General features: G+C 46.7%; 1 protein-coding gene across 1 annotated transcript in view; it reads right to left on the reverse strand.

Annotated features, from left to right (window-relative positions):
• Window positions 1-23,688, reverse strand: part of DYRK4 (dual specificity tyrosine phosphorylation regulated kinase 4) — a 798,647-nt gene that overhangs the window by 93,336 nt on the left and 681,623 nt on the right. Inside the window, exon 11 of the mRNA XM_086939068.1 lies at window positions 8,358-8,487. Within this exon, the coding sequence (XP_086795194.1) occupies window positions 8,358-8,487 (130 nt within the window). The remainder of the gene's footprint in view (window positions 1-8,357; window positions 8,488-23,688) is intronic.

Genomic DNA, 23,688 nt, shown 5'->3' on the forward strand with positions numbered 1-23,688 from the left:
GACTACACGGACCTGGGAAACATGGCAGCTTTGAGGGCCTGGAAAGGGTTAATGGGTGTTAGAAGAACCTTAAGAGCTTTGAGGTTTATACAAAAGAGTTGATGATCGACTACTAGGGAGTCCTGTGGACCCTAGCCACATGCATTTTAACCTTTAACTCAGTCTGGTAAATGCTGGTTAGCTTCACTATATATTTTGGGGAAGGTCTCCTGTTGATCTAGGACTTCTTCACTGCAGAAGTTCTTATAATTCTTCCATGTTTGCATCAATGCTTTAACCTATAAAGAACATCAATATAGAGGCATGAAATCTGAAGACATTGACCCTGGGTTTATATTTACTTTGCTTTCATACAATGCCTTCTACTGAATGTCTTTGGTTGAGCCATGCAGTCATGATGTATCGCTATGAAGCCCAGGTAAAATGCCATTCCCCTGGGCCAGGCAGCCCTGGATGATGGGTGCCAAGCACCCAAGAGGGAGGTGCCCCCTCCACTAGGCCTCATTGCAGACATGATCCATCACTGTGAGTCCCAGGGAAGTGGAACCCTCTCTTTGGCCTCATAATGCTACTTTATGACTGCAGGCCCAAGGGCAGGTAAAAGCATTCCTTAAAAGGCAGCGCTGAACCAAAGCAAGGTGAGCAGCATAAACCCGCAGTAATTAAAAAAGGACTTTGAAAGAATGTGCTTTTATTTGATATCCTTTACAAGGCAAAACACTAGTAGATAAAAAACATAAATCAAGCAATCAAGAATTTGTAGAGCGCATTACTTACCCATGAGGGTCTCAAGGCGCTGGGGGAAAAAGGGGGTGGGGGCCACTTCTGGTTGAACAGCCAGGTCTTGAGTAGCCTCCTGAAGGTCAGCAGGTCTTGGGTCTGTCGTAGGTTCAGTGGGAGGGTGTTCCAGGTCTTGGCAGCGAGGGAGGAGAAGAATCTGCTGCTGGTGGTTGTTCTTCGGATGCGAGGGACAGTGGCGAGGGGGAGGTTGGTGGAGTGGAGCTGGCGGTTGAGGATGTAGAAGAAGAGTCGTCTGTTGAGGTAGGCTGGGCCGGTCTTGTGGAGTGCCTTGTGTGCATGGATGAGGAGTTGAAGGAAATCACCCTCCACCTGAGAAACCTGCACTGTCTCCCGTCAACAAGAGGATGTGGCTGTGGCGTGGTACGTCGAGGATCAGGCGTGCAGAGGCGTTTCGAATGCGTTGCAGTCATTTGATGAGTTTGACCGGGGCTCCCGCGTAGAGGGCGTTTCTATAGTCGAGTCTGCTCCTGACGAGGGCCTGGGTGACTGTTCTTCTTGTGTCTGTTGGGATCCACCTGTAGATCTTGAGGAGCATGTGGAGGGTGTTGAAGCAGGAGGAGGGGACTGCGTTGACTTGCTTGGTCATGGAGAGTGTTGAGTCGAGGATGAATCCCAGGTTGCATGCGTGGTCGGTGGGTGTTGGGGCAGCTCCCAGTGCCGTAGGCCACCAGGAGTCGTCCCAGGCTGAAGGGTTGGAGCCGAAGATGAGGACCTCCGTCTTGTCCATGTTCAGCTTCAGACGGCTGATCTTCATCCAGTCGGCGACGGCCTTCATTCATTCGTGGAGGTTGGATTTGGAGGTGAGGGGGTCCCTGGTGAGTGTCGTCGGTGTAGGAGATTATGTTGAGGTTGTGCTATTGGGCGACTCGTGCGATCGGGGCCATGTAGATGTTGAACAGTGCCGGACAGAGGGATGATCCCTGGTGTACGCCACAGATGATGCTGGAGGCTTTGATCGGAATGGGGTGAGGTGTACGCTCTGGTTCTGCCATAGAGGAAGGAGGTGGTCCATTCCATGGCCTTGTCTCGGACCCCTGCGTCGTGGAGGCATGTGTGTAGTGTGCGGTGGCAGACAGTGTCAAAGGCGGCGGAGAGGTCGAGTAGGATGAGGGCCATGGTCTCACCATTGTCCAGCAGGGTCCTGATGTCATCGGTGGCAGCGATGAGGTCAGTCTCAGTGCTGTGGTTGCTGCGGAACCCTGACTGGGATGTGTCTAGGATGCTGTTTTCTTCGAGGTATCAGGTTAGTTGTCTGTTGACGATCTTCTCGATGACCTTGGCCGGTAACGGAAGCAGGGAGATGGGCCGGAAGTTCTTGAGGTTTCTCGGGTCTGCCTTGGATTTTAGAGTCGGGCGTTAATCTCAGCGTGTATCCAGTTCTCTGGGAAGGTCTTGAAGGAGAGATTGATGACGTTGCTCAGGTGGGGTGCGATGGAGCTGCAGGCCTTGTTGAAGATGTGGTGCGCGAGTAGGTCTGACGGTGAGCCAGAATTAATTGTGCTCATGGTCTTAATGGTGTCATCTATGTTCACGTTGGCCCAGGCTGGAGTGTTGATGTCTGTTGGGGTTGTCTGGGAGTGGATGTTAGCGATCTTGCGGTGAAGGAAGGGGGCGAGGGAGTTGCACAGGGCTTGCGACATCGGGATGCCGTTGGTGTTGGAGCTGGGGTTGGAGAATTCCTTTACGATGTTGAAGAGCTCCTTGCTGTTGTGTGTGTTGTTGTCGAGGCGGTCTTTGAAGGAGGTCCTCTTGGGTGACCTGATGAGGTGATGGTGTTTGCGGATGGCGTCTTTGTGTACTGCGAGGCTGTCCGGTGTCTTTTCATTGTGCCGGTTCTTCTCTAGTTTCCGGCAGGTTTGCTTGGAGGCTAGAGTTCTGGGGTGAACCAGCTATCTCTCTTGCTTGTGTCTCTGTGGGTGGGTTTCTTTAGCGGGGCAAGGGTGTTGGCACAGTCGTCGGTCCAGCGTCTGAGGTTGCGGGCAGCGTAGTTGATGTTGGAGGTGTCGATGGGTGGGCTGAGAGTGAGGTTTGCGTGTAGTTTGCCTTCAGTGATTTTGCTCCAGCAGCGGCGGGGGTTCTGTTGGGTGCGGTGATGTATGGTGGGTTTCTGGAAGGTGAAGTGGATGCAGCGGTGGTCAGTCCTGAGGAGTTCGGTGGTGTGGCTGAAGGAGACGTGGGAGCCTGAGGAGAAGACGGGGTTGAGCTTGTGACTGGCGGAATGGGTGGCGTTGTGACAAGCTGCCTCAGTCGGAGGTTGGTGAGGTTGTCGATCAGGGTGGTGGAGTTGCTGTCGTTTTTGTTCTCAAGGTGAAAGTTCAGGTCTCCAAGGAGAATGTAGTCGGTGGAGGTCAGGACGTGCATGCTGATGAAGTAGGCGATGGAGTCCGGAGGGTCTGTAGATGAGGGTGGTGTTGGGGTCTGTGTGGATCTGGAAGTGCATGTGTTCGGCGGTGCTGAGAGTGTCGTAGGTACTGGTTGAGACCCTGATGCTGTTCTTGTGGACAATGGTGATTCCTCCTCTGACTCCGTTAGTGTGGTCTCTGCGGGTGATCTTGCAGCCGTCTGGGATGGCTATGGTGATGTCGGGTGCGGAGGAGTCGTTTATCCAGGTCTCTTTCAGGAAGGCGAAGTCCGGGGATGATGTGTCGAGTAGGTCCTAGAGCTCAAAGGCGTGCTTGCGTGCGGAGCTGGTGTTCAGAAGGATGCATCGGAGGTGGTTTAGGTCTTTCTTGGCGGGTGGTTCGGCGGCTCTGAGGCTTGTGTAGTTGCAGTTCCGGCAGGTGAAAGGACCATGTGTGCGTTTTGGGGCGACCATGATGCAGGTGTGGGTCCGTCCGGGGTTAAGGGCATGCAGTGTGTTGGCATCGTAGCGGTGGCGGTCGTCGTCGTGGGAGTCGGGGCAGGGGTTCTGACGCTGGGCGCGGTTCAGGTGTGGATGGGTGCAGATGGGTTTGCCTTAGGTGCGCCTTTGGCGCGCCAGCGGCCCGCCCGCAGCGCAGCCGCCATATATGGGGAAGTGGGAGGGAGGAGCAGCTGGGAGGGGCGAGGCAGGGGCAGCGAATGGGCAATTAGGGTCACGGGGCCGCAGGTGCGCAGCGGCAGGGCGGAAGCAAGGGCACAGAATTCCATACCTAACAAGGTTAAGTGTCGCTTCCGCCAGTAACCCATACCAATCATGCCAGTGAAGTTACTCCTATTTATATTTCACACATACTTAATTTGCTTCTCTAAGAGTAGTACAGTTTTCCTGGATTTTATTTTAATGTTATTTTGACGCAGCATATCTTGTAATGTGCATACTGAGAACTGACTCAGGTTGCGGGTGGTTGTTTGTAGTCGGACATGTTTGAGAGGGCTGGAGTGAAGTATAAAGGCTGTGCGAAGTTCTCACAAGGGGCTGCCAATGGGTCACAAAGGTGTTTAGAATACCTGCTCATCCAGTCATGTTTGATCCTTCTGTAGAGCACACAGAGCAGTGGTAACATGACAATTGTAAATATATGTGAATGTGTGTGGATTAGATGAAGAGAGGTGGGTCAGTGGAGGAGAGAGAACCCAGATCAGACTGCCATGCATGCTCTTTTCTGATGCTTCAGCACCGTGGGAAGGAAGGCCCACTCCCCTGGGCCCCTAAGCGCTGAATTATGGCTGTGAGGTCCAGGGGGTGGGCCCCCTTACCTGGGCAATGCAGACATTTGTCAGTGGTGTGAGGCAGAGTGCAGGAAGCTGCCACTCCTAGGCCGCACAGTGCTACACTATGGCTGTGAAGCCCATGGGTTGAAACCCCCTTCGCTGAAAGTCACAGTTCAAGGAGCGGCTTATGTTGTGGGCAGTTATTGTTGAGAAATCGATCAGTGCTTTACCCTGTAAAGAATGTCAATACAGAGCCGATCCAAATTCCTGGGGGGCTTCAGACCCAGAGTAACTGCCACTATGAAAGCCATTACTCTGGCTTTACACTGCCCACCATACTTTGGTTCAGCACTGCCTTTTAATGAATGCTTTTCCCTACCCTGGACTTCAAGTCGACATTATAGCACTTCGAGGCCCAGGAGAGGGGCATGTGGAGGGTGTTGAAGCAGGAGATCATTGCTGTGATGAAGCCTAGTGTGAGATAGGGGGCTCTCTGGGGCTTAGAATGCATTATTCATCGCTGTGAAGCTCAAGGGAGGGAGCCCCTCTCCTGGGATCATGACACCACATTATGCAGCAAGGTCCAGGGCTGGTAAACTTATTCATTAAAAGGCCAGACTTTGAAAGGAGTTAATTTTGTGCTCTATTATGATATCCTTTACAGTACAAAACACTGATAGATATCTCAACAATGACTAAAAACCATTACAGTAATCCATGTCAGTCATGCCATTGAGGTTGTTCCTATTTACATCTCACATGTTTTGCATAATTTACTTCCCCAAGAGTGTTTGTTTTTCCTAGATTTTCTTTTTATGTATCTTTGCAATGCAACATATCAACCTATTAATCTGCATACTGAGTATCAACTATCCTATAGATGTTCGTGCGAGTTCAGTTTGTGGACGAGTGACAAATATGGGCCATAAATGAAAGCACTGGAGTGTAGTGTAAAGGTAGTGTGTGGTTCGCACAGTGGCTGCCAGTGGGTCACAAATGTGTTTAGAATACCAGAGGGGAAGCTCCTTTGAAGATTTGCTGGGGGAAGGCCCTGGCAGTGATGTCAGCGAGGGGTGAAACTGAGACTCCCAGAGCACATGTGGCAGGTGACTCCCGGGTGAGCCATCTTTAAGTAGCCCACAAGCCTGTACAGCAAGGTTGAAACAGGGGTGGAGAGGTGAGATGGCACCTCAGGTTAGGCCAGAGGTGCATACCTGCTGGCACCTCTCACCCCACCCTATAAAGGTCTTGGGCAGGAGTGAGAGCTCTCATGGATGGGCTGTTCTGAGGAGCACTGTGACTGGAGGCTGATGCCATGGACAATTGGAAGGGGAAACCCCCTGACTGTACCCTGGACTAAGGATTCTGCGTCTGATTGACCCCAGGACTAGTGGGCCACTCCAGAGGACGCTGGTCCCCTTACACCCCCTGAGGAGCACTTGAGGGGAAAACTAGGCTCTGCACATGGAGAAAGAGGCCCGAGAAAGAAAAGCAAAAGGCTGGAACAGGGAGCCAGTCAAACTAGCTCCCTGCAAAGCTCATCAACCTTTCAGGCCAGCAGACCTAAAGAAAGTGCTAGGGGTGGCAAGGGCTTGCATCAGGAGTAAAATTAGACCAATATTAAGAAAATTGGTTTCATGGGGCCTGAGTTATTGGTGTTTGAAGTCTTGCGACTCTTGACCCCTGTCTCCTAGTGGCAAAGCACGTGGTGCTCCATCACCGTCTCCAGCGAACGAGGTGGACCAGGGCCTGGGGACTGCAGCCAGGGAAGACGGGGAAGACGAAGAAGACAGGGAGCACGTTGCACCCTAGCAATGCTGCACGAGGGCCCATGACCCCATCCCTTGGCCCCAGCAAAGATATGGAGGCAGGGAGTGTCGCTGTGACCCCGCAAGACTAAAGGGGGCTCAGGCAACACTGATGTGGAGGGAGAGCACTGCCGCGCTTCCCCATGGCACACACAAGTAGATGATGGATTGAGTGCTGAAACTTTTCCAACACTCACCCCCAGTCACAGATCTGGGTTGAATCCATCATCATTCTTTAGCTCACTTTGCCACCCCAGTTCAGACACGGCTATATACAAATCAGTCTGGCCCTGTGCCTCATGGGAACAGTCCAGCCCGAACTGCCAAGCCATGTCTTTCCTGGACCGGAATCAAGCCTCCTAGGACCGGGTTCTGGCTATCAGCCGTCTTCAGCCAGGATAGCTTGACTCCAGTGGTGTGGAGAGCATGGGACTCACGTCTGAGCATACCCATCCCACTCGGGGAGACAAATGCAAAAACAACAATTGATGGACAGAATGCAGAACAATGTCATACATGCACCCCAGTACAGAGATCTGGGCCTAAATCCATCGTTTTTTTGCACACCAGACCACCCCAGTTCACACACAGCTATCTTGACCCTGTGCCTCATCGGAACAGTCCAGATCGAACTGCCAAGCCATGTCGTCCCTGGACCATATGTGGCCTGCTTACCCGACCGCCCAGCATACGTCTGTCCACAGGAGCAGAAAGACCAGAAGGTTGTACGGGCTCCTGCAGCAGCATGCAAGTGTGCTGGCCGTGGAGGGGAGCAGGCGAGAGCAGCTGAAGGTGGGCTCCCAGAGCTGCTCTCCAACGACCCAGAGTCATGAAGGGTGCCCTGGTGGGACCGGGCACCCCAGTGAGAGGAAGCCTCAGCATGTGGCTACGCGAAGAAGAAAAACAAAGAAGGGAAATGGACTGCTGCTCTTCCAGGCGCAGCACAACTACATATAGCCATTAATATATAGAGCACATACATGTAAAATACACCACATCAGTTGGCTTTGGCAGGTTATGAATGTAGCGTAAAGAAGGAATGAAGTACTGTGTTGTATACTCGTTAAGTGAGGCAAACAACTTGCAGCGGTTTAAAAATAACCTATTTGGTTGATAGGAAGGTGGCGTTTCCCATATTTAAAAGGTGGCACTAAGCCACTTAACATCGTCTAACGCCACCTTTGGGTGTTGCTGTTGGCAGTCCGCCACAACACCCATTGTTTTTTGAAGCTGCCCAAGATTTTCAAGGCTGAGGCAGCACCAAAAATAGCACCATTCTAACGCCATGGATTGCCAGGTGCTAGAATGGTGATACGAGGAGAAATTATCAATTTCTCTTCGTTTTTTGCTCTTTTCATGTTTGCTGCATTCTGTAGCATACATAGAAAGAGCGAATCACCATGAATCATTATTTATGTACAGGATGGTATGCCTTCCTGCATTTAAACAATGGCCCCTGCAGCGGAGGCACCTTTGCAACATGGCAGCAAAGGTGCCTGTGCTGGCGCTCGGTAGCTTTTTTTGCACCAGTACTAGGAAAAAACAGAGGAACGCATTATTTTCGTGAATATGCATTTTAAAAATGTCGGAGAGCGGCGCTCCTGAGTTTAGCACAGCTCCGCGCTCCAACATTTTTTTCCCCAATTATGCTCCTCTGTTCTCCTCATTGATTACAACTACACCAAATTAACACTTCCCCTAGGGTATAGTTTTGCTGCACGCATCACTTAATCAAAGGTGACAGAAAGGATACCTTACATAAGTTTAAAACTGAAAAGCACCAATTACATTTTAAATTATTACATGGTTGACAAACTGTGTACCTTTCCTTTGAGTTGGATAATAGAAGGTAGATAGTTTGTATAGCACTGGGATTTTCAAGAGCTGAAATAGTCAAGAAGTTCAGAGGACTAATTCAACACTTTCGCTCACCTTTTCTCCTACACCAGGTTGCATCTCTGTATCCAAAACTTCAGGATGATTCCTTAGACATATAATGCGAGATCACAAAAGCACACATTTTACAACCAATTGCATTGTACCACATATTATATATAAATAAAGACACCATATTGAAACACCTTAGAAAAGAAATCCGTAGGAGTGCCTGCCTACCTTAGACAACTTGTAAGAAAATCCAAGAAAAATGCATCGCTGCTCTGCACCGTGATAGCTAGATCCTTGCTGTTTGGGCGTCGTTTCTTCCCCTTGCTGTTTGTAATGGTCTTAGGAGTCCCCTTTGGATCTTTAAAATATAAACAACGAAACACAGGTAAAGGCTATAAGGACCAACTCATTAGTTACCCTAGTGTTTAAACTGCAATTTATACTTTAACCAAGCAATTTTTAGAGCAATAATCACGGATCACCTTCTTGGGATCTGGCCCCTCCTCTTAATCTCCTAACAATGAACAAACATGGACATCTATATACCTTAAGCAGAGCTTCTATGCAGAGGTGTGTTTTCAAAATACTTGATAATTTGTTGTAATTTGTGTTAGTCCTGACAGTGGGGGAGCACACATTTGGGGGCCTGCGATATGCTGCCCAATTTGCTGACTTGCTGAAACTTAGGTTGCACTGTAAACCTTTGCTTTGGTATAGAAATGGATTTTTCTGGTTATTCATATTTTGATTCGCTGGTAGCCATTTCATTCAAGCAGCACATCATGTCATTGGTGCTATTAGAGAGCCTAGGGAACGTGGACAAGTTTCCTTAATAAGCCAAGGATCAGTTGAGAAGAAGCATTTTGTGTTTTCTGTAGCCACTGTAAGTAAGATGTGCCCCTGAATTTCTCACTTGAATTTATTTCCTCAAATACGCCCCCCAGCTTAACGTGGTAGCCTTGGTCACCTCTGAATGTAGTAGCATTTTGTGGAATTCCGATTGCACCCTGCTTGCATGATCCAAGTTGGAGGCCACTGCTGGTTGGGCCGCAATGGCCCTGTGTTGCGTTGCACCATGTGGTGGAATTTTATCTACTTGAGATCAGTGGAAAAGCACACAGCTGGACTGGGTTGATAACAGCATATTGCTGCCCTTCATAACCCTGGAAGTCATACGTTTCAGTATGTATAATACTAGCAGCCTGCCCCAGCGTTGCCCGGGGCAGAAGGGGGCTGGGGGCAGCATTTCAGGCTTGCGTGCACTCCCGCCCCAGCCCCCGCCCGCCACGACATTGTCTGTGTCCTGGACAATGTCGTGGCGGGTGGGGGCCGGGGCGGGAGTGCACGCAAGCCTGAAATGCTGCCCCCAGGCCCTGAGCCTTACCGCAGTTGTTCCGGGCCAACCTCCCGCACCGGCTCACTCCCGTCCCGTGTCCCAGAGTCTTACTTGAGCCGCCGCTCCTCCCCGAGCTCCTCACTTCACCGCCGCTCCTCATCGTCATCACGTACGTTGAGGCCAGCGCTACGTCGTGGCCGTCGGCGTCGCGGCCGGCACTACTTTAAGGGCACTACTTTTTTTTTAAGTTATATTTTTAAATTTACGTTTTTTTGTTTTTGTATAGCCTATGTCCAACTGCACACCCTGAGGATTACAATAATGTATTGGGTGTGTGGATTGGCGCTGTGGTTCCCGAGTTTACCTTGCCAAAAGGTTTGTGTTCTCTCTTCATAATAGTAGTATAGATTGAGATCAATTTAACCAGAATTGGAAATGGTCAAGTTTGGGGTATTGCAATGACCCAAAATATTATGTTTTTCCCCTCAAATGGAGCTACCGCTCACTGCACTCCATCCATGTTAAATTTCATGAGTGCAGTTATTGGGGTCTTCTTATTGTGCAAGCAATCAATGGATAGCGAAGTAACATCCAAATATAATATTGTACAGATTATTCCATACACAATAGATCCATGTGTCATCAGTCATTTCTTTTTGTTTTTTATAGGGGTGAAATCGTGGCGTTTTACACTTATCACATCATTTTACTTTCTTTAACTAATATACAGATTAAAGCAAGGGCCAGGATCACTGTGTTCGTTTTTCACAAGTTTTTTTTAAGATGTTATGTTTTTATTTTCCTGTTAAATATCAATCAATCAATACGTTTATTTAGGGGTTTGGAAACCTCATAAAACATACATAATCACAAAAACAGTACAATCAATATATGAGTTACAATCAAAAGCAAAACGTAAAAAGAGTCAAGATATTGTGCAATATACACATCCTATTATAGCATATCGTGTATAAAATATTCAAAACGTGCAAGATATAAAGTGCATAATACAGTAGCATCAAGTCAGATACTTCAAAAAAGAGAGGAAATTCACAAATTCTTTAAGATCAATGAAACTTCACAATTAAAAAGTGGCAAGTTGCCTGACTGCAAGCCTTGCCTGAGGTCTAAGAGCGTTATTGACAAGATAACTAATACATGTCACAGAGATCAGCCAGATGTATATGTTCACAGTACAGATAATATAAAGAGCAGCTTTAAATGATTGCTTACAAAGGACTCCAGTCTCTTTCTTAGCAGCCAAACTGCATGAAGGTACCTGCTCACAGCAAATACTACATGAGGGTCAGTATTCGACCATAATACCCTAGAAGCAGCTAAGTAATTAGGGACTCCTGTCAGGGAAGGAGAGTTTAAAGCCAAAATACATTTAAAAGAGATGAAAATTGTTGTAAGGGAGCCAGGTCCACTCTTTCTGAAATTTTGATCATTGATATAGGTCTAGAATGATATTTTGACATCTGTTTTTGTATCGTCATTTATAAAACAAGGATTACTCAAAATTAAGCTCATACCTAATGCCTAAAAACTAGACTTTGTGGGTAAACCGTTTAATGGACAGCAAATTAGGCATGCCCAGGACGCACTTCTATAGGATTGTAACTCTGGGAATATCCACAATCATATCCAGAATAAAAGGGGCTCTAGGGTTGCTATATTATTGACTCATTTTAGCCCTGTGTCGATAGACAGGAATTATAAGTGCAGTTTGTGGAAAGTTAAATAAAGATGTGAGGAAGAAGTATTCTTTGATAACCACCTCCTTTTTCCTCACATAACCCCAGATTTCAGGGCTGCATTCTGTACCTTTGCCCGATAGATCTCTGTGGCCGGAGATACATGTCTAGGTGTCATTTATTTGTATCTTTTTAACACAGCAAAGTCACCGTGCAGCAAAGATGCACTTACTTTGTTCCATTGCATCAACCAAGCAGTTGATTTATCTAGGGTAATACCAAGGTACTCACACTTTTCCTTCTTCTATTAAATAACTCCCTTCATGCTAAATTCACCTCTGAATGTTTTATGAGTGTTGGAAATCATGTACTTGGTTTTTTATGTATTTACTTCTAAACCCCTCTTGTCACACAAAAAACATACAATTGTTTAAAAGGTTTTCAAAGCCCATTGAAATGCAAGAGATTAGTAATGTTTGATCAGCAAATAGAAGCACTGGCATGGAGCGTCCATTGAGTCTGGGGAGTCATGGGTGCAATCATTCAAGTACCTAAGTACATCATTGATAAAAATTGAAAATAAAGTCGGATCTAAAACACATCCTCACTCGATTGGAATATGATTAGTTTGCTCCCCCCTAAATCCCTACCTCACTTGAACATAATTAGTTTAATTTAGTCTTATTATGATATTCAGGAAATCAGGGCTCATTCCCATCTGGCCTCGAACAGTCCACAGTTTACCCCAAGGAATTAAAGCAAACGTCATTTTACGGTTGAAAAAGGCCACTTAACGGTGATCTTTAGTTAACTCAAGATGTTATCATTATTGGAGGGTTAAACCAGAATATCTGCTCAACTGTACTGATCTTCTATCTGAATCCAGCTGTTAAGAGAGATAGAATGTTAGTATCAGTTATCCATTGCTGTACCTTATCCAGACCCGGTGACTAGTCCTCTTCTGTAGATTATCTACCAGAGTGGTGGTTCTCAGGGTTATTTCTGCCCATTTGTATACACAAGTATAACAGCAGCACCTCCCAACGTATCAGGGATATCATCACCGCCCATTATCTTATTTGACGGTTTATTGATGGAAGGGACCCAGACCTTTTTTCTCAGATCGGTAAAGATCGCCCGATATTTCCTCTGGACCCGGGGATTCCCCAGGTCTAAGTCGATTAATAGCTCTGCGGGTGTCTTCCAGTGTAAACAAGCATTTGCAATGCAACAGGTCTCGCATTTGCTGGAGTTCGAGCTATTTGGCATAGTGAATGGCAATGCCTTTTATTTAGGTGTTTTGAAAACCTGCAAGCAGTGCATAAACACGCACTTTGTAGTTATTAGCCAGGAGAGGTCCCCACATCTCAGGTGCTTCCTTGTATACATCAATCGGCACCCCGTCAGGGCCTTGGGCTTTGCCCCCCTTACTTGCACGTATGCCAAGTTCAACCTCACCAGCTGTTATATCCAACGGTAAAACAATCCACCTGCTAGGGTCAGTATCTACACTTCCATTGGTATCAAAGATTTTAGAAAAGTGAGCGACCCACCCTTCACTCGGGACATTAGAGGTCAACTCTGGTATCTTTTCGTCTTTAAGAAAAGGAGAATTGACCGTCGCCCAAAACAGAGTACTATCGGATAACTCGGCTGCTTGATTAAGGGAGTCCCAGGCCTGCTGCTGTAACTCACTCTTCCTCTGTTTCAGTGCAAGCTTATAGTCTGCTCTTAATTTGATTATTGAAGCGGTGTCCCTGGGCTTTTTTGTAAGCACCTGTTTAAGTTTAGATAAGGAGGTAGTGCATAAGTGATCGAACCAACCTGGTTCGTTTCTATGCTGACCGCTATTATCTTTAGTGAACCTGGCATCGATAGAATTATTAATACCAAGGAAAGAGGTTAAAATCTTCTCATAATCAGCGCTATATTCAACGATGAAGATAATATCTACCAAACTATCCTTCACTGTAGAACTGATTAAGTTAATTGCCTTATCCCCTGCCCATCTTAAGCTAACTCCGTTAGGTCTGTGTGGCTCAACGTTTGTGATTGTAATTCCTACTTTAACCAAGCTACCACCCCAAAAAATAGTGTCCAGGATGATATAATTGTGATCACTTAATGAGGTTACTTCAATTCTTGGGGGAGCACAACACGAGATAATATCGGAGGAAACAATCACATGGTCAATAGCAGAGTGCTGGTTTTTAAAAGTCGGAATGGTTTGGCCATTTACATCTTTCAAGTGGTCCAAAATTTTGGTTTCCATGGCTCTGGGCCCCACTCTCGGTGCCATCTCCCTCATTTTGGTTTCCATGGCTCTGGGCCCCACTCTCGGTGGACAAACTTAAATCGTATAACTGAACACTTCGAGTCTCGCCAAGTTTGCGCTGGTCGTCGTGGGCAAGTCAGTCATTTGCATCCAAGGAGTTTAGAGCATGGAATCGATTTTGAATCGGGATATCAACATGTGGCCTATGGGAAGGTGGATAGAGCCTGGTACTTTTATTGTCATATGGAACTTTGTTTAGGTGGCTATAGAAAAAGCCAAGTGAGTGCACGCACACACTATTGTCAGGGGTCGGTAGGGAAGCTGCTCTGAGCAATACAGTGGCGGTGTGTTGTGGGTACTTAAAATTAACAATAACGCAATCGCCCCTGCAATTCGTCCTTGAGTTCCCTATCCTGTTGACTCTTCTAGTAGTCAACGCCTGATCAGAGTAAGCAGTTGGAAACCCACATTTTCTATGCAGCCAAGAAACAGTTTTATTTTTTAGCGATTCATGAGATTCCTGCTGGCTCTGGCTCGTATGGGTTTCAGTGGGTGGTACATTAGTTAAAACCACCACATAGGGTGCACAATCAGGAGGGAGGTTAATAGAGCGCCTTCTCTTTACTTCAGTCCATCCCGCTTTCATCTCATCTGGTTTTACGGCCTGCTTATCCAAACAGGCCGTAAAAGAGGCATTCTGCGTAACTATCTCATTAACGCATGGCCCCCCCTCAGATGGAGCAGCTTTACTAACACTAACGCTAATGCTCTCTGCTGGGACCTTAGAACTTCTCGCTGAGGCTTTACTAACACTAACACTAGTGCTCTCAGCTGGGGCCTTAGAGCTTCTCACTGAGGCCATATGGGTGTTCAAAAGGCCCCCTAATCCTATCACCTCAACTGAAATCTGGTCAAGATTAGCCACTAGGGGTTTGATAATCCCTTCTATCTTAGAATCGATGGCACTGACCAAAAGATTAAATTGCCCAATGTCCAATGTAACTGAGCCGTCTTAAACCATAGACTCCCCATCCTCAGTAATATTTTTAGGAGGTGTAACTGCTCTTTTTTTAGTGTTACGGGTTAACCCTCATTTAATTTGAACTTTCCTGCAAGCTCTAACCACTCTAGATGTGAGTCCCTAGCTCATTGCACCATCAGGATTCAAGCAAGCCGGGCAGACGATGGCTGAAATGCCAGAAACCGGTCCCCGGAAGCTTGTTTCCTTCCCAGTGTAAGAATTGGCTTGGTAGTTTGGTTTGCCCTGTTCCCATCATGCACTGGGACAGGAACAGACTAATTTGAATATAGCCAGGTTCTGAGCTGGGATGGTGCAGTGAGCTAAAAAACGGTGTTGGATCTAGCCCTGATCTCTTGACTGGGTGAGAGTATTCTGCTTAATTCAGAAACTCTGTCCATCACCACCCCTTGTTGTTAAATATCTAACCACTCTAGGGGCAGGGGCCGGGGAACACTGTACTGAGGTATCAGGGGAGTCATCCAGCACTACTTGGTTAGACACCAGTTGTTCTGGCACTTCCTTGTCGGTAGCATCGGGATTATTAAGACCATTACTACCATCTGATACTGGTGGGACTAATGAGACTGGCAGAATGGGAGACAAGGGGGGACTACCTAAGCCTAGAGATAATCCCCTATCATTATTAGTTTTACTGACCACCTTAACTAGGTAATTATCTAGTGTAGCCAATACTGGTGGGGTTTTCACAGATATCAATTTAGACATCATTAGAAAGGAAAAATATAACTAAGACAAAACTACTATTAATGTCCGAAAGCTATCATGAATTGCACAATAAAATAAAATTATATCAGTGCCAGTTTCTGGTGCAACAGAAAACTTCTAAAAAACACTAATAATGATAAATCACAAAGTCTCACAGTGTAGGGGTTGATGGCATCGGCAACATCCAGAGTCTATGACCCAGCCCAGCCACGTTCTGCCCTGGACTGCCACAGACTGTCCCGCCCTTGTCCCGGGCTTCTCACGACTTGCTCACTCTCAGCCTCCTTAACTACAAAACTTCTACAGAACCTCTGAAGCATTGCCTGCAGTCTCCTGGCCACAGCAACTCAGAGGCCCAGGCTCCACTCCCGCTCAGAAGCAAGCTCAAGTCAGGTTTTATCTGTCTGCGTCAAACTAGTTTCAATGGCATCGGTATGATTATAGATCAGGTCCAGCACTCGGCAGCAAATCAGCGCTCTGCAGCACGGTGGCAATCATTTTACAAAAGTTCACTAGGGGATCTACTCAGGTTCGCTCATGACTGCTCGAGACCGATCCCCGGCTTCCCTGCTCACGACGCCATACCACGCCGCACACTGCTTCCCTTGCTCTTCTCTTGATGCTCACTACTCGTGGGTGCCATAGGGATGGTTGCGGAATGTGGGAATGCGGGAAAGGTGAGCGGCGGCAGAGGGCAGAGAGTTCTGGCCGGACTGCAGCAAAGGCCCAGGTGTGTTCCACCCTCTCAGCGATTCAGCGTTTTTTTTTTTTAATAGAATCCAGCAGTTTTTAGCAGGTAAAGAGGCTGCGCCAAGCGTTTCAGCGTTTTTTTATGGAGTTCCAGCAGTTTCCCGCGGGTGGAGGGGCTACGCCAGGCTTGTGAGGCAAAGAAGCAGAGAAAGCCCGAGGGAGGACTGAGCCGCCTTGCCGCACACGTCCTTATCTCCCCCTCGCAGCACCTCACCTCACTGCCTGTGGTGCGTGCGTGTCCGTCTCCCGGGGTCCGTCCTGCACTGAAACCAGTGCTGCCACTTGCCTCTCGCCTCTTGCCACTCTCTCGTTCGCTGCCCGCCGACTTTCTTCACTTCCTCTGCAGCAGCGCTGTGCGGCTCGGCTCGGCTACAGCTACGGCTTTCTCCGCAGCTCCGCTCCGCTCTTCCGATCTGCTACACCCTCCGCCTCGCTCTTGCCTGTTGCTTCCTTCACATACTGAACTACCACAGATCTTCCATAGAGTAGCGCTTGCGCGCTGACTCTAGGCTTGACCTAATTGTTCTGCATTCTGTCCATCAATTTCTGTTTTTGCATTTGTCACCCCGAGTGGGATGGGTATGCTCAGACATGAGTCCCATACTCTCCACACCACTGGAGTCAAGCTATCCTGGCTGAAGTCGGCTGATAGCCAGAACCCGGTCCTAGGATGCTTGATTCCGGTCCAGGAAAGACATGGCTTAGCAGTTCGGGCTAGATTGTTCCCATGAGGCACAGGGTCATGGCTGATTTGCATATGGCCATGTGTGAACTGGGGTGGTGTGGAGTGCAAAAAAACGATGGATTTAGGCCCATATCTCTGTACTGGGGTGAATGTATGACATTGTTCTGCATTCTGTCCATCAATTGTTGTTCTTGCATTTGTCACCCTAAGTGGGATGGGTATGCTTAGACGTTAGTCCCATGCTCTCCACACCACTAGAGTCAAGCTATCCTGGCTGAAGATGGCTGATAGCCAGAAACCGGTCCTAGGATGCTTGATTCCGGTCCAGGAAAGACATGGCTTGGCAGTTCGGGCTGGACTGTTCCCATGAGGCACAGGGTCAAGGCTGATTTGCATATGGCCATGTCTGAACTGGGGTGGTGTGGAGTGCAACAAAAACGATAGATTTAGGCCCAGATCTCTGTACTGGGGTGAATGTATGACATTGTTCTACATTCTGTCCATCAATTGTTGTTTTTGCATTTGTCTCCCCGAGTGGGATGGGTATGCTCAGACGTGAGTCCCATGCTCTCCACACTACTGGAGTCAAGCTATCCTGGCCGAAGACGGCTGATAGCCAGAAACCCGTCCTAGGATGCTTGATTCTGGTCCAGGAAAGACATGGCTTGGCAGTTCGGGCTGGACTGTTCGCATGAGGCACAGGGTCAAGGCTGATTTGCATATGGCCATGTCTGAACTGGGGTGGTGTGGAGTGCAAAAAAACGATGGATTTAGGCCCAGATCTCTGTACTGGGGTGAATGTATGCCATTGTTCTGCATTCTGTCCATCAATTGTTGTTTTTGCATTTGTCACCCGAGGGGGATGGGTATGCTCAGACGTGAGTCCCATGCTCTCCACAACACTGGAGTCAAGCTATCCTTTCTGAAGACGGCTGATAGCCAGAAACCGCTCCTAGGATACTTGGTTCCGGTCCAGGAAAGACATGGCTTGGCAGTTCAGGCTGGACTGTTCCCATGAGGCACAGGGTCAAGGCTGATTTGCATATGGCCATGTCTGAACTGGGGTGGTGTTGAGTGCAAAAAACGATGGATTTAGGCCCAGATCTCTGTACTGGGGTGAATGTATGACATTGTTCTGCATTCTGTCCATCAATTGTTGTTTTTGCATTTGTCTCCCCGAGTGGGATGGGTATGCTTAGACGTGAGTCCCATGCTCTCCACACCGCTGGAGTCAAGCTATCCTGGCTGAAGACGGCTGATAGCCAGAACCCGGTCCTAGGATGCTTGATTCCGGTCCAGGAAAGACATGGCTTGGCAGTTCGGGCTGGACTGTTCCCATGAGGCACAGGGTCAAGACTGATTTGCATATAACCATGTCTGAACTGGGGTGGTGTGAAGTGCAAAAAAACGATGGATTTAGCCCCAGATCTCTGTACTGGGGTGAATGTATGACATTGTTCTGCATTCTGTCCATCAATTGTTGTTTTTGCATTTGACCTAAAAACAGAGCAGAATTTTTAGGCCATCACCAATAAGGGATGAAGTTGAACTGGCCTTAGACAAAGTTATTGTATCACTAGAAGGTGATAAATATATTACACAGCACGGGCACTGGTGACAGAATGCTTGTTACTTCAATCAAAGAATTGCGTACTCTAAAAGAAGGTATAGTTTGTGCTGATTATGATTCTTAAGTGATCAAATGTATAAATGTGATTACAATCCTTTGTGTTCTGAAGTGTTGATATTAAAGTAAAATATTGAGTTAGGTATCACAAATTTAAAAAGCGTGATCTTATTGATTAGAATTTTCACATACGGATATTTAGCAGGGGTTGTGGAAAAAGTAGCTCTTGTACAATGAGCTCTTATGACTTCAGGTGGATCTTTTTCAGCCAAGGTGAACACATCCTAATGCAAAAAAATAATCCAGCTGGAAATGGTGCTTTTTGTACAGTTTTTCTTTTCTTGTTTAACCAATGAACATTCGGTCATCTGACCTAATGTCCTTAATATGGTTTATGTAATCATTTAAATCCTTTCTAGGGACTAGTCTGTGTAATCTCTCTTCTTCTTTAGAAAGATATGGAGAATAATAAAATGTCAGTAGTGGAAAGGGTGTCTAAAAAAAAGACATCACATTAGGCAGTAAAGCAGCCTGAAAAGGTGGACTAATAGAAAGGGGTTAAAGCTTACTAACACGTCAAGCTGAAGTGGTGGCTACTAAGAAAAGAGTTCTAAAAGTGAGTGATCTCAATTGACAGTTGTCTAAGTATTCATAACAAGTTTCCAAAAGAAACGTCTGAACTATTACGATCCCATTGTTGCATAATGAAAGGTATTGACATTGGATACATATTGAACACACCTTTCAGAAATCTTGTGACGACCACCGGAGATTTGAACAGGGAAGCTTGATCTGGTAGACAAAGGAAGCCTGATAAGTTTGATAGATAACCCTTCACCCTGGTGACTGCGAAGGCTTGTTGAGCTATGGACAAGACCAATTGTAGTACATTGTAGAGGGATGCTTTCAGAGAATCTATCCCTAAACCAGTACATCAGGAAACAAATTTGATCTATCTGCCCGAGTATACAGATTTTGTAGCAGGGTGACATGTAAACAAGTGATACATCCTCAGTTTCCAGTGTGGTAGCTGAAAAGTGCACAGATTGCTACCCTCAATCTCCATGGATGAAGGTGTAGACTCTAAATGGGATGTATGTCTACCCTGATTGAGATAAGATATTGTGTCTGAGCAGTAGACAAAGAGGGGCTGGTACCAAGAAATGCTGTTTGTCTGAGTAACACACCCGCCTAGGCAAATCTGGGGCAGATCGAATGCTGGAGGAATCAAGTGCATGTAAGGAAATTTCCAAAATTCCAAATCAGCTGAAACAAACTCCCAGTGCTCTCTAGAGCAGATATGGGAGTGCACAGGATTTGCAGCAATGAGTGTTTAGAATAGGTCCACTGGAGGTGTGCCCCAAAGAGTGAAGAAGTCTTGGACTACCTGTGGGTGACAATGCCATTTCTGGTTGGTCAGATGATGCGGACTGAGGCTGTCGGCTCTAGTGTTCAAGAAACCTGTCAAATGATTGTGTTAATGCACCCATTTTCGTAACCCCAGGGCTCCTCAACAGACAGTCTGAGATCCCACACCCCCTTGATTAGGTAATACTTGGGAGTAGTGTTTTTGGTCAAGATTTGAATCAACTGATCTTGAATGGTAGAGAGAAATACCTGGAGCACGAACCAGATAGCCCTCAGTTCAAGCAGATTTGCAGACCAAATGTCTCTGATTTCTAGTTCCTCGAGATGCACACCCCACCCGAAGGTAGAAGCATCCATTGCTACTGTGGACATCACAGAAGAAGTATTCCTCCAATGAGGTTTTCCTCTTTTCCACACCACCCTAACTCCACTACTGCATCCCTGAAGACCGTAATGGCTTTCATCAACTCTCCCTCATGTTGGAACCACTGTCTTCGGAGGCACAATTCGAGAGCCCTCATGTGCCATTGAGCATGAGTGACCAGGAAGATGTAAGAAGCCAGCAGACCAAGCACACAAAGGACCTTCAGGACTGGTAGTTGAGCCCCCATATTTGATACTGCCCCAATGGATTGTAGGTGTTGGGAGGGGGTCTAGGTGAGATTTGGGATGATTGATTGAAAATCCCAGGTTGTACAGAGGGAAGCTGTTGAGAAGAGATGGCGCAACACCAACTCAGGTGAACTGGATTTCATGAGACAGTTGTCCAAATAGGGGTATGTTGCTATGCTCTGTGGTATGAGATGTGCTGTTATCATAGTCAACTTTGTGAAGACTCAATCTGCCAAAGTCAACCCAAAAGGAAGTGCTATAAATTGATAATGAATAGAACATACTACAAAAAACAAGTACTTCCTGTAGGCTTGCAGGATTGCAATAAGAAAGTGTGCCTCCTACAGGTCTATTAACACCATCAAGCTTTTGCTAATGCCATTAATACCTGCCATTAAAACCTGCGCTATAGACGTAATACTGAATTCAGGAACCTGTAGACATAATACTGAATTCAGGAACCTAAAGTCTAGGATGGAATGAAGACCTCCATCCTTCTTGGGAATGAGGGACTAAGTAGAACAGGACTCCTCCCAAGTACCTGCTCTGCAATTGTTTCCAGTGCCAAGATGCAGGATTTGCCAATGTTCTAAGGAACCATGGGAAAAGCGAGGGGGAGTAACAGGGTGGGTGCTGGCAGAAGGGTAGGGTCTACCCCTTTTCTAAGGTCTGAAAGGTCTGAAGGACCTAACGGCAATAACTTCCAGGCCTGTAACAATATTCTTCCTCCCACTAGCACTACGTGCTCCTTCACTGTTGGACTGCTGCTGCTTCACTGGTGGTTCTCTTTAAGATAAGTTGGGCAAGACTTTCTACCTGAAAAATGCCTTTTTACCCACTGTCTCCAACATTTTTATTCTATATCGAGTGGGGGTGTCGGAAATGCACCGTATTTGAACAACCAAACTGTCTGGTGACGGGTAGTCAACTAGAAACTAGGATTACCCAGAGCTGATCTAATTCTACTGCAATAGCTGTTGAAAGTTTAGACCTTGGCTCTTTCCGTATTTCCATCATTGCTGCATAAAATGGAAGAAGTGGTTGGCTGGTGGAATGACTCATCTGCAAGCAGGGCCAATGGAGTGATGCAATTTTGCAGCTATGGCATTTTCCATATAATTGCATCTGCCACATTATCCATCATCTGCAGATTTTACCCCAAAAATGTTTCGGGCCCAAATAGATCAAAAGATGCTAAAAATGCAGCAACATGTGCCCCTTGCACAGGTTGATTGGTCTCATTTCTATTGCTATTTTACACCCCATTTAGATTACTGCAGTCTGAGAATCAGTAGCCTAAGTTGTCACTTAGAGATAGGAGGTCGAGCTTTCTCAGTTTGAGAACTCCGCTTCGAATAGATGACTTCAGAGATGAGCGTCATTGCAGATCATGCCGTTCTTTGTTAAAAAATTAAAACATGACTACTTCAGTTGAAGTGTAGTTTACTGTTTAATTTCACCATCGGAGTGTATGTTTTGATTAGAGCCTCAGCCCAAAGAAGTCCTAGTTAAGGTAATAATTGCGTCTATACGCTTTATACCTCAACGGAAGTGCTGAAATTTTCTCTAATCCTTTCAACCCACGTTTTTGCCACCAACCACGCAGCTATAATGGAGCCCCTCAGTCAGAAGTATGCCTAGCATTAGTGCAGCTGGTGCAGTGGCACTGGGTCCGAGGACTGTCAAGGGTCTGATGTACACCATTTATATCCGCCTTTTTACCTATTTGGGTTGAATGTTGATATTTGTGGAGGGAAGTTCAAAATCCTAATTCAATGTATATTGTACAATAGTGATTCCAGACAGTATTCCAACGTCGTTAACCCATCAGCCAAATAACATGCACATTTTTTATTTACTAAATTATCGGAACCTGTTATTATTATTACGTATTTGTAACGCGCACAGCTACTCAATAGAGTGTCACAGCGCTCAGAAGAAACAAAACGTTACAGATTTCAGAACCGACTCTCAGGGTAGAATGATTCCTGGAATAACCAGGTTTTGAGTTGTCTCCTAAAAAGCTATACATCAGTCAATTGTCTAATTGTGGTAGGTAGCTTACTCCAGAGATGTGCTACCTGTACTTGAAAGGAACGACCGCCTCTGCGAGAGCGGGCAAATTTGGGCACCCTCATCAGATGTTGCTGCGACGATCTTAGATTTCTACCAGGTATGTAAAAGCTCACTCGTTCCTAATGTAGTTTGCACCAGTGCCGTGTAAAGCCTTAAAAGCCAATGTCATGGCTTTGAACTGAATTCTGTGATGAATAGGAAGCCAATGTAAATTCTTTAAATGGGGAGAAATCCATGCTCTAGGGCCCAGCATGAGAATGGCTCTGGCTGCAACGTTCTGGACAACCTGAAGTTTACTTAGTAGACACTCCAGAAGGCCCAGATAGAGGACATTAGCGTAGTCCAACCTTGGACCACCGTCCTTCTATGAGACAGCAACAAGAGTGGCAAAAATCTCGGGGGCATTTTCAGAATGCCATGGCAGATTCCTGCTACCGATTGGACTTGTTTCTTCATGTCCAGCGAGTCATCCATTTTTACCCCTAGATTTCTCACTACGGCCGCAGACGTCTGCGGAGGTGACATGTCAGTAGGCCACCATTGCCTCCAAGCATCCGGGGGCAAAAGATCCAAAGAGGATCACTTCGGACTTCTCAGGATTACACGGTAGCTGATTGCATCTAAACCAGGCAAAGACCTTTCTTAGACAGTTGTTAATCCTCTCTCCATCAAAATCCTCTGCCTTTTTACAGGTGAACAACAGCTGAGTATCATCAGCATAAGATATAATTGTTGCACCTCTTCTACCAAAGGGGCGAGGGGAGCCATATAAATATTGAACAACAGTGGGCTTAAGACGGACCCCTGGGGGACACCGACTTTCATGGGAGGCATGCAGGAGGAAAAAGGAGGAGTCCAGACCTCCTGGCTTCTGTCTTCCAAAAAAGAGGAGAACCATTCTAACACTGTGCACCCCACTCCACACTCCCTCAGCCTTTGTAGGAGTCTGTCATGGGGCACAGTGTCAAAAGAGGCAGACAGATCTAACAGTATCAAACCCGCTCTCCCACCAGAATCAAGACTCTCTTTGATGGATTACGAGATCTCAAATAGAGCCGTTTACGTACTAAAATTACTACGGAAGCCAGATTGACTCATATGGAGGCGATTGTTAGTTTCAATGAATTCGGTGATCACAGAATTTACATATTTTTCTATCGTTTGGTAAAGAAAGGCAGGAGCGAAATGGGTCTGTAATTAGATGTTAATGAAGGGTCCGCCGTAGGCTTCTTTAGCAGAGGCAATATTTTGGCCCTTTTCCAAATAAAAGGAACCTGGCCACTACTCAATGACAGATTCAAGACTGCATTGACCTCAGGATTGATGGTATCAGTCACAGTCACAAGTGTTTTAGCAGGGCAAGGATCGGAGGGGGATCCAGATTTT

Source organism: Lissotriton vulgaris, chromosome 1_1 (assembly GCF_964263255.1).
Source record: "Lissotriton vulgaris chromosome 1_1, aLisVul1.2, whole genome shotgun sequence".
In the NCBI taxonomy this organism is placed as follows: domain Eukaryota; kingdom Metazoa; phylum Chordata; class Amphibia; order Caudata; family Salamandridae; genus Lissotriton; species Lissotriton vulgaris.